Source organism: Rhinolophus sinicus, linkage group LG03, assembly GCF_036562045.2.
Source record: "Rhinolophus sinicus isolate RSC01 linkage group LG03, ASM3656204v1, whole genome shotgun sequence".
Lineage (NCBI taxonomy): Eukaryota > Metazoa > Chordata > Mammalia > Chiroptera > Rhinolophidae > Rhinolophus > Rhinolophus sinicus.
In genome coordinates, this window is record NC_133753.1 from 57,344,253 (window position 1) to 57,355,881 (window position 11,629).

Here is an 11,629-nt window from a genome sequence, read left to right on the forward strand (position 1 = left end):
GTAGGGGCCACAAGCAGGCAGCGTCTAGAAGCCAGAAAAGGCAAGGAAATAGATTCTCTCCTAGAGGTTCCACAAGGAATGCTGGCCCTGCTGACACCTTGATTGTTAGGACTTCTGACCTTCAAAACAGTAACAGAATAAATCTGTGTTCTTTTAAACCACTAAGTTTGGGGTAATTTGTTATAGTAACAGTAGCAGACTAACACAATGGATAAAAATAATTTATATTCATATCATATTCAACCCCATTACTGGCAAGAAATATAGTAAAGTGAAATTAAAAAACTCAGAAATATTTTTTCATGTTATTAATTTATTTTTACTCCTAAATATACTCAAGTCTAATGTTTTAAAAGAAGAGAAAAATTTTTAAATGCTATTTTTTCTTCTTTAGCATGTATTTTTGCTGCATAAGCAAATGTGTAAGTGATTGATCTGTCTCTTCGGGAGACTCAGAGTCACCCTGTTCTTGAAGGGCCCAGCAATATGGTCAGAGCCAGTTGTTTCTTGCTGATTTGGAGGCTTGATACTGGGCTAAGTGTTTTATAGCTGATCAGTAAGTTGATGAGAGAAATGAAGCAGAGGCTTGGGCAATTGTATATGTATATGTATTCATATACATATGTGACTATTTATAATGAAATGCCACATGGGAGAAAAAAATAAGTTTTTTAGCTAGGAGTGTTAGGGATGGCTTCCTGGAAGAGGTGGATATCGGACTGAGGTTTAATGTATAAAAATGGCGTCAATCCTACTGAAAGAGAAGATGGCAACTCTAATTTGAATGGTAAAGAGTGAGAAGGAAAGAGAAGAGATGACAGTCTAGGTATTGTGACCAGAGCAGAGGAGCCATGAGCGGAGGGAAGAATGAAGTAGAATGAGGACAACTGAAGGAGAAGTTTAAGTCAGATGCTGATGGAGATCAACAGGCAGATTTCTGAAGATGGTAATGATGCAGGAGAATTATTTATGGACTATAAGAACCAGTGTCTTAACCCGGATAAAAACCTCAAATATTTTTAAATTTCCTTCTTGATATACTGAACTATTAGAGCATTATATTGCTCTAGACAAGCAGGCATGAGAAAATAGAAATTATTTTAGATACCTGCTTGTGATATGTGAGCCCAATAGCCTTGTTATTAACATAGAATTAAACACCTTCCTAGCACCCAGGAAAGTAGCCAAATTCTGTACTCCTTTTGCTTATGAGCAGCTGTGAATGTGGACTAATCTCCAGTCCTTTGTGAGAGAAAAGCTTACCAATCACAATACATCCGTGTAGACCAATCATAAGGGCGGCACTGTGGTACAAAGGGAGCGTGGTATAGATGACATCATCTTTCTTAAACCCGCTGATAGTAGTCAGGCCAGTTCCGTACCAAATGCGACGATGATTGATTGTCGCAGCTTTTGGGAGACCTTTGCAAAGAAACATACAAGAGAAGGCACGAGTGAACCAAGATTGGTTATTCACAGACATGTGGTCTAGCAGAGAGATCTGGTGTAGGAAGATTCATCATCCAGTGATTAGAGAATTACATAAGGGAGGGCCATGATCATTTAGACCCGGAGTCAGCATTTTCTGCAAAGGGCCAGACGGTAAATGTTTTAGGCTTTGCATGGTCATGCAGTGTCTGTTGCAACTGCTCAACTCTGCTATTGTAGCCAATAGCAGCCAAACACATAAAGGAATGAATGTGGCTGTCTTCTGATAAAACTATTTATAAAAACAGGTGGTGGGGGTGAGGGTCGGGGAGGGTGGGCTGTACTTGGTCCACAGGCTACAGTTTGCTGACCCCGGTGTTAGAGTGTTGTTACAGTAGTAATTTTAACAGAAAGGAAGGAATGTTTACCGAATTTCTGCTCTGTGCCTACCACCTTGCAAGATATTTTCAAAATTTCGTTTAATTCTTATAATTAATGATAAGTAGATTATATTCTCTAATCCACAAATTAGAAAGATGAGATTCAGAGAGATTAAATAGACTATCCATAACCACTATTATGATTTCTTATTCTTCTTTTAGTGTTTCCTTATGTAAATACAAGCAGTTATGAACATTTGCTCATAGGTTCTTGCCCTTCTCCTGTTTAAAAAATATGCACACTCTTCTGCACTTTCCCACTTAACAATGTATCTTGGAGATATGTCCATATTTGCATATAGAAATTTCACTTATTTATTCATTCTGTTATTCTCTCTCAGTTATATCACGTGTCTTCTCTGGTGTTTCATTTATAATTGGTCATACAATACACATGGACTCTAAACATAATATCAAAATACAAGGATCATTTAAAAAATTCCAAAAACCTATTCAGTGCCAAATTTCATCCATCATCATAACTATTTCTGTAAATCTTTCTTAACCTCTTTATCTCTTCTACATACCAACTAGGGGAAAATACACGTAGCGTGGAGAAACCCAAATGGGATCATAGGCTATGAAATAAGGTCAGTTCCCATAGACCAAGAGCTAAATCCCCTGAAGTATTAGTTATCTGATAAGTTTCCTCAAAGAAAGAGAACATTTCAAAACCCAACCCAACATTGAACTCCTTCAGGATGGGTTCGTTTCCTTCAGAATCCTCTCTTTATTTTTACCTGTGGTTCCAGAAGTATAGATGTATAGGGCAGGAGTGGAAAAAGTAACTGCAGACCTCCATGATTCTGGGGTAGGTTCAGTGGACCTTTCATCCACTTTGTCTAGGAAAGAGTCAACCCCATCTCTGTTGGAAGTTCTGCTCACGTAATAGATGGACACGTTATCTTGTTTCAGGCTTGGCAGCACCTCTTCAACAGCTGCTTGTAGTTCTGAATGTCATAAGAAAAAAATCCAAACAAATTCAATTAGTCCATTAAAGTTCTGTCAGCGCACCAAGCTTCATAGTAATTTTGTTTTCAGCATAATTTTTGTTAAAATATCGATATGACAAATGATACTTATAGTTATGCATTTTTAAACATGGAATTTGTCACATCTGAAAATATCACCAAATTCCAGTATTTGAGGAAAGGTTGGATTTTGATGGTTTCATAATAAGCAGATGGGTGGGCTGAAAACTGTACAAACAAATGGACATATGGGTAAAAACCAAGATATATAAGTGCATAGTTATATGCATATACATCTCAAAATACTCCAGTTGTTCCCAATATGTGCCCCACAGGGCCAGTGATGAAAAAAAATTTAAGGAAAGAAAAGAGAAATGCAAGTAAGGAAGCCATGCTAACTAACAAAAATGATGGAAGCCAACTTTATGTAACACTGTATTTATTTATTTATTTTTTTAACACATCAGTACCAAGTAGTTCCGCTAGGAAGCTTCAGCTGATCTGAGAAATAAGCTCTAAATTTCATAAGCACATTCTTTGGTCTGAGAAAAAAAAAAATTACTGTGTTTTTTAAATTGTGGGTCACAAAAGAATAGTGGATTATTAAAATCATTTAAAGTGACCAGTATTTTTACAAATTAAATAGAATGAAACAGAAATTTTCTTTATTTAGAAAGTCAACTGAAACACAGATTCTAACACAGCTCTTGCAGACAGTCTGAAAACAGTTTTTAAAATGCCATTTGTAACTGTGATTTTGCATTTCTCTCATTGACACTTTGGAAACACAGTATTTAATAACCTATCGTCTAGTCTATACACAATGACTAGTCCAGCACAATGTGTGTTGGAACACCTTTCAGACTGAGACACGCATATACATCTCTACCTCCCCCACAAATCACCCTGAGGTCAGAAAGGTGTGTAATCAAGGTGAAGTCCCCCCAGGAGTAAATTAATATTTAACAGGGAAATACATACTCATCTTACATTTACGTCATTATATAATTTCTTAATAATATTTTTCATTTCTCTCAGTTAAAGTTCTTGCTTACATGAACTCATGTTTTCTGAGTAGCCCTGGAATCAAGGGTTATTCCTTGGAATGAGGTTACCAGGTCATACCAAGCCTTACATAATTGTTATCACTTGATGTCTATAAGCAACCATGTCACCTTGTTGACCAACTATGTACTTCCTTATTTCTCAGAGGCTGTGGGGTGGTCCCTTTTAAATATTGGTCATTTCCACTCATTATGCAGAATAATCTGAACTCTATCCTGCTCCAGATTCAATAACATTAACAGATGACTTAGAGTTTATTTTGTTTTACCCCCTTCACTCCCTTCTTCTTTCTAAAGAAAAGGAACTGTTAAATATTCCCACAAATGCTAACAAAGTGCTGGTTTGCTTTTCAGTGGAGATGTACAACCACTCCCCTTGCAAACTTTAGTTATGAGCAGGCTAAGAAGAAAAATTTGAGAGAACATCTTTAAGCTAGCTCTCCATGCAGACCTTGGGCTGGCTGGCTGGGATCCCAGCCCTTGAATACACTAATCATTTGATGTATGTCTGTGTTTCTGCCCCCCAATATCCTACACACAGACCCTCCCGCTATGATCCATCCTGTGCTCATCACCAGTTCCCTCTTTGGTAATGAGACCCAGCAAGAGAGTGCCTCTCTTCTATAGCCCAGTGCCAGAGGCAAACAAGTCTGTGGTAGGGTGAGGCTGGGCCTCAGGGACATTAGGTCTAAATGGGTTTTCTCAAATCAGACTACATATGACTTTTTTTTAACACGTTGCGTACGGCGGGGTTTAAATCCCTCGTGAAGATTCTCGTGATCCATATGCAACGTGTTAACATCATTTTTTATGCCCTCATGCCCAACCCAATGGTTCTTAAGCTTCAGAGAAGAAAGCCTGTTGCAACCAACCAGAATGGAGAACTCATTAATATAACAAACATTTAATGAATGACTACTATGTGCTCCATATTACTAGGGCATTATTCAAAGATTTTTGATGGAATTCTAAACCTTTGAGACAAAGTGCATTGAAGCAACTCATCTAAGTGACTCCTTAGGCAGCCCAGAGAGATCAAAGCAGTGGAGATAAGATTATCTTTATGCCTTGGTCCTTGACTAACATTTGAAACTGGAAAATTACCACCTTCCATGGAAACGAGGTCACTACTATTGGCCATTGGCCATTCCTTGGATTTTTTGAGTCCCTATTTTCTCAATAGTGTAATCTCTTCAGTAAACAGCTTTAAAGAATTACTATTATTTAAGTCCAGTCTGCTGTTGCCCTTTAATGAAGCATCTCACTGTGGGAGGTACTGTGATGAAAACTGCCTCTGGGCTCCTCTTGCCTGGAATACACCCTCCCCTAGTGCACTTGCCCAGCTCAGTTGTCAAGGCCCCCAAGAAGCCTTTTTCATCTGCTCTTTTTCCCCTACAGCACTTTGTAGCTCTCCCAGCGTACTTATTACATTCTCCTGGGTGTCACAATCAGTTGTGTACATGGCTTAGTTCTTTCAGTGGACTGTAAGATTCTTGAACTAATTCATCGTCTTAATTCCCCATCCCATAAAGGCAGCTAGCTTGTCCCTGTGGGGACTCTCTAAATGTTTCTTGATTTGAAATTAAATGGTTGTACCATTTGCTTTTCTCAATCTAACCTCAAAAGTTTATGTGACAAGACTTTTCCTTGGTCTTGACACTAGTTTTATAATGAAGCTTTCCCGTTTTAGAATGTTCAATAATGCAATACTTTTGAAAATTATTGGAAGCATTTTCCTTTGTCACATTGCTTAAAGGAGGTCCAATTTTGTTTTTCACAACCTTGCAATACCAGGTCAAAGGTAATCTGGGACATTTTATAACCTCCCTCGATCCCAGTCTTGCAATAGAAAGCATCTTTAATCATTAATAAAGCCTTGCAGAACCTTTCATGGCTGTGTTGAGTCAGACAGTGTAGACTTTGACTGATGAAGTGAGCTGATGAAGAAGACCTGGGTTATCCTTCCAGTAGAAGAGCTAGTTTACTGATGATCTTAACGCTAGCATAACTGGAAATAAAGCAAACTTACTATTTGGGGGGCTCTTTTGGATGTTTTTACAAAATATCCTATGTTGTATGAAATTAAATATGCTTTCCTGTCTTCCTCTTATTCTATGTTTGGGAAGTTGCTTGAAAAACTACCAGACCACCAAATTGGTTTCTATCTACAACAACACAGGTTCAAATAAGTGAAGGCAAGTTTTCCATGAGATTATTTACATCATACCCTGCCATGGAGAAGGATTCTGAAATGTACTACAGAAAGAACATATTCTCTGGGAGAAGGGTGCTTCTTTTATATTCAGGGAAATGTTTGTGAATCTTTGACTTTTGGTAAGTATAGTAAATTCTGAAGAAATAACTGGATACTGAAATTCCTTTAGAGTTGAGCCCTGTTAAGCTTTACAGGTCCCCCAGATTTATGACAACTGGATCAATCCTCATGATTAATGCCACTGTTCTGGTCCTTTACATACATTCCAGAATGTGACAGTCAGAACTCAAGGACATATACTAACTTCTAAGCACCGTGCCCAAAACTCAAAGTCTAGAATCAAATCCTGTTGAATTGTCACCACTCCAATAGTTCTAAAACTCCTCATCTTTATTTACCATGTTCAGATGGTGTAATAGAATAAAAGTACCCTGGAAATGAGAAAAAAATTTGAGTTCTGTCCCCAGTTCTCTGTTGCTAACTAGCCATGTGACCTTGTGCAAGTGATATCACCCCTTTGGGTCTTTGTTCAGCTATAGAACAAGTGGAAACTAGACTGTTTCTCAAAGTCTAGTCCTCACTCAGATCATCTGCTTCAAAATCTTCTGGGAGTGGGGTGGGGCTTACAAAAATACATATTTCTGGGTCCCCCCACAGTCCTACGGAATCAGTGTTTTTTGGGAATGGGGTTCAGGAATCAGTTTTTCAAAATAAGCTTCCCAGGTGATTCTTCTGTTCATTAAAATTTCTTTTCTCAAGTTTTTATTGAAGTATAACACACTCATTAAAGTGAGAAGGTAATGAATTAGAATATCTCTAAGATACCTTCCAACTTTAAAGAATTCTAAGAACCAGTCAATTCAACACATTTACACATGGGCATGTTTACTAAGCATGAAACTTTGGACTCTGTTACCACCTTTGCAATAACTGTTTCCATTCAGAGAGTAATTCTGCATGTTGTGCAATGGTCTCTCAGTGATTTGGAAAAACTGAATGTTTTGCAAATGTGTGTCCTCTCTCAAAGGTCAGTTTACTGCCAGAGAATCCCATAGGTCCACTGGAAAGGAAAGTACATGTACACTAACCGAAACATAATGCTCAACAACGGAGGACGGCTGCCTGGGTAGAGAAGGAGTTATCTGGCTGTATTTCCGACTTGATTACAGAGCCATCTATTATAGTCATTTAAACCCAAGCTTCTTTGTCAACGAAACTCCCAGTCCTTGACCTTCCTCACAGGCGGCCTGGGATGCAGTCATGTGCTGCATAATGATGGTTTGATCAATGATGAACCACATATATGATGGTGTTATACCATATAGCTTAGGTGTAAGTGCACTCTACGATATTCACACAATGACGAAATCACCTAATGATGCATTTCTCAGACCATATTCCCATCGTTAAGCGGTGCCTGACTGTGCTATGCAGTTTAATAGTATTTCAGTCCTGCCTGGGATAGTACAAAATCATTGCACTAATAACTTCCCTCTGAATCGACTGGTAAAGTAACAGATTTACGAGAGTCTTCTCATTAGGAAGTAGTGAAGTTGTCTCTTTGCTCAGGCAACTAGAAATTGTTGGGAGTTTTCTTGAAAGGACCATCACCGTCAAATAACTTGGTTGCCTTTAAAACTGTCACCGTTTTTAAACTTTATACAAAACCTTCATTTTGGGGGAACAGGTTTTCTGGTTCCTCACAAGTGAATAGGTATCTCATCTTTCTGTGACACTAGGCAAACTGCTTAGCTTGCCTCCATTTCCTCAACTATGAGATAAAGGGGGAAAGCAGATGGATGCTTGATCCCTTCCAGCTCCTGCTCTACTGCTAAAGCTCTACTGCTTTACGGCTAAAGCTCTGCTGCTTTACGGCTATGTACAGGAAGGTAGCATGACACAGGGAAAGTTATGGGCATTGAAGTTGGACAGACGTAGGTTGGAATTTTAAGCCTCAGTTTCCTCAATTGTGTAACCGGGATAAAGATATGTTATCTCTCATAAAAGCATCCAGCATAAGGCTTGGTACAGAAAGGCATTCCCAAAAGGTGAGGCTTCCTGGCTCTCTATTCCTCCATGTCTTTCAACCCACACCTGGCTAGGCCTCCTTTTACTGCTGGTCCTTATGTAAGTGCAGAGAGAAGCTTTCTGGGAAGGGAAAACCAGCAGCCCCTGGGTCACAGGTTTTTGCTTTCTTTCTGGCCTGGTTGCCACTGTAGTATGAAGGTATGAACCATTTCAGGTCTTGTTGAAATATGGCAGGAGATTAACAGAACCAAGAGATAAGAGGGAGTCACTAGGGCACTGCAGCCCATCCCCAAAGTCTTCTCCGTGGGACTAAGTAGGGTCACCTTCTCTCTGCAGTGAGAATCCAGGGGCCTAACAGCACTTGTGGGCTGGAAGCAGCCGTGAAGACCGCCTCATTACAGATGAAGAAACCGAGGGTCAGAGAGGGGAAGGGATTTTCCCATGATCTCAAGCAGCAGAAGTGGGAACAGTTTTTGTGGATCCACTGGTGTTCAGCCAAGACTCTTTGCATTTTAATGCAGATGTTATGAAGTCTTGGCTAAGAGACTGGGCTCTGGTGGCAAACTTCCCTCGTCAACCCCGTGCTCCCAGCTCTGTGATCTGGAGTATAACGCTTCACCTCTCGAGCCCCAGTGGTCTCATCTATAAAGTCCGATAGCAAACCCTACCTGTTGTGACAATTAAAAGCAACACTGTATGTATAGTGCTTAACAGGGCCTCATGGTCAGTTTCCACAACTGGTGGTTCTACTGATCATTAATTAGCCTTTCGAGGAAGGGTTGCCATCCCCTTCTTCTACACCTCCAGGTCCGATTTGAACCTCCCCCTCGAACGCCGTACCCTCCGCTGTGGTGGGTTTTCAAGGCGCAGAGGAGCCCAATGCCAGGGCCGAGCCGTCCCCGGGCTCACCTGGCGAGGCCAGCAGCACCTTCGCCCCGCAGCACTGGAAGCAGTGCAACAGGGACTTCGCGCGGATGTTGCAGTTGAGGCACGCCATAGCACAGCCCAGCTTGAGCAGCCCCAGCCACAGCCATACGTAGGCGGGTTCATTGCCCATGAAGATCGCCACGCAGTCTCCTTGACGAAGGCCGAGGTGGTCGTGCAGCGTCCGCGCCACCTGGTTGCTGCGTCGGTCCACCTGGGCGTAGGTGAGCGTCTCGTCGCGGAAGATCAGGAAAGGCTTGTGTGGGGTCTGGCGCACTTTCTCCAGGAAGGCATGCAGGATGGTGCGCACCTGCCGCTGTTGCCCGTAGCTGCGTATCCGCCGGGCCAAGCCGGCCAACAGTAGGAAGTAGCCCGTGTCCTGGAAGAAGTAGGGGCAACAGAGATTGACCACCAGCGGCAGGAGCAGCAAGCCCGCCAGCACCGTGTAGATGACGGGCAGCATGACAGTGGCGGGGCCCTCTGTCCCCGCAAGGGAAGAGGGCGCACTCTGGTCGTGCAGCGCGGCGGCGGGGCGAGCTCCTGGCGGACGGCGGGCGGGCTGCGCAGGGGCGCACGGAGAGGCTGGGGGAAAGGCTGTGGGACCCGGCTCTCAGCACCGTCGCGGGCTCTCGGGTAGGCGGAGTAGCGTGTGGGCTGCCGAAGGTTCGGGGCACAACCTGCCGGCTGAGCCCGCCCTCTCGTGGGGGTGCAGCCACCTGCGCTCCCGACCCGCCCCTGCGGTCGTCCCTCGGCTAGGAAGGCGGCACCGCTTCGACGGTGTCTCGGCCACTTCTCCGCCCGAATCTGGAGGTCTGGGGTCAAGTCTGAACTCTCCTGCGTTGTAACCAAAGTACCTTACACCTCGGAGCCACAGTTTCCTTATACAAATGATGATAAGATGCTCTAAGCGGATGTTGAGAAGATTGGAGGAGATAATGCAGACGTAGGGCTATCATTTATTGCTACCATAATAGAGTGCCTTATAGAAATGACTTACTGTTATTATCAGTAAAGTGCTTTATAATGCGAGATAACCCTGTTGTATTAGTAACGGGTACCAGGTGCACCGCCAAATCAGAATCCCATCTCTCTCCTTCCTGGTCCCGGGTGCTTTCAGCCAGATCATTCTTTGTTCCTCAGATCTGCTACCTCCCTCCCCTCGCCCCCGCCCAATCCCAGCCCAGTTGCCAGGCGGTCTCCCGAGGCAAGGATTGCAGGGTAGAACAACAAAAGCACCAGCGATTGTTACCTCCAGCTCACCCAGCCGCTGGGTGCAGGACAAGGAGAGGGCGCTCTAGTCTGAGTTGGCACCGCCTGGCCCAGATAGATCAAATTTGGCCTGAGGTAATGCCATACTTTGCCAACTGAAATAAAAACCTGGGGATATTTTGATTTGTTTTAATATTTTATTCTGTTCAGTGATCCTCCCCCGAACCCTCCATCCTTGTATGTTGAAGATGCTACACTGTTGTCAGCCCAATTCAACACACATTTACTGTGGCTCCGTCAGAGAAGAGGGCAACGCAGAGGAAATGAAGTAAATGTTTTTGGCATTTCTCAAAAGCCATTTCTTTTAGTGTGATCCTTTCTTTCCCTTAGTGGTGCTTCTAAACAGAGTGAATATTTGCTGCTTGCTGTTGAGGAGGGTCAGGATCTGAGTAAAAAAAGTGTTTTACTTTCTTCCTCTCCTGCCTTCCTGCATTCATCCATCTCATCCTTAGGAGATACAAATAAGAATGCCTATCCCTGCCAGACACTCTGCTAGGGGCTTCCTTATGCTATATTTTGGAGCCTCACAGTCATTTAAAGGTGGCACTTTCATGCTCACTTACAGATAGGAAAGGGATGCTTAGCGAGGTGAATTAAGACAGCTAGTACGTGATGCATGGGTTTTGGAAATGGTATCTGTTTGGTCCCGGGGCCCTCTCTTAGCAACCATGTTATGCTGCCCTCCTATTCTCTAGGTTTTTATCTATGTTCTCTTTATTTTCAGCAATTTTCTTTCTTCTTCCCCCCACCCCAGTCTTTCCCTTCCCCATGTTTTAGCCCCCTCCCCTTTTTTTTTTATCCCTGGGACCTGCTCAAACAACTCTTTGTCTACCTTTTCCCAACTCTTCCATAGCAGATCCAACCACCATCTAGTGACCAGTTGCATCATTTCCCTGGGAGGAGTTGGTGGCCTTCCTTATCCTTGAGAAGGCGGTGGTGTTAATCAAAGTAGGGCTCAGGACAGAAACCATTTTGGTGGGCTCCTCTTCTTTCATGTTGAAGCTCAGGGCCCACCCTCCCTTTCCATCCCAATGCCACCCCTTCATTGCTAGTCACTTCAAAAGCCTCCTAGTCTCCTTTTGTCCCTGAAGAGCTGCACTCCGGAGTCCTGGAATACCGCAAATGCCCACTTTCTTCTCCCTTATTCTGAGGATCACTTTAGCTTTATCCATCACTAGTTTGTCAGTTGCAAGTGAAAGAAAACAAGACCCAAACTGGCTTAAGCAGAAACAGAAATGTAAACAGTAACCTCAGAGTCCAGGGGTAGGATAGGCTTTAGGTGGGCCTTCA

At 42.8% G+C, this 11,629-nt stretch overlaps 1 protein-coding gene across 1 annotated transcript in view; it reads right to left on the reverse strand.

Annotated features, from left to right (window-relative positions):
* SLC27A2 (solute carrier family 27 member 2) overlaps window positions 1-10,158 on the reverse strand; it is a 37,245-nt gene extending 27,087 nt beyond the window's left edge. Inside the window, exons 1-3 of the mRNA XM_019730669.2 lie at window positions 9,056-10,158; window positions 2,609-2,818; window positions 1,264-1,422 (exon numbers count right to left, since the gene is read on the reverse strand). Coding sequence (XP_019586228.2) covers window positions 1,264-1,422; window positions 2,609-2,818; window positions 9,056-9,533 — 847 coding nt within the window. The 5' untranslated portion in view covers window positions 9,534-10,158. The remainder of the gene's footprint in view (window positions 1-1,263; window positions 1,423-2,608; window positions 2,819-9,055) is intronic.
* Window positions 10,159-11,629: the final 1,471 nt, after the last annotated feature.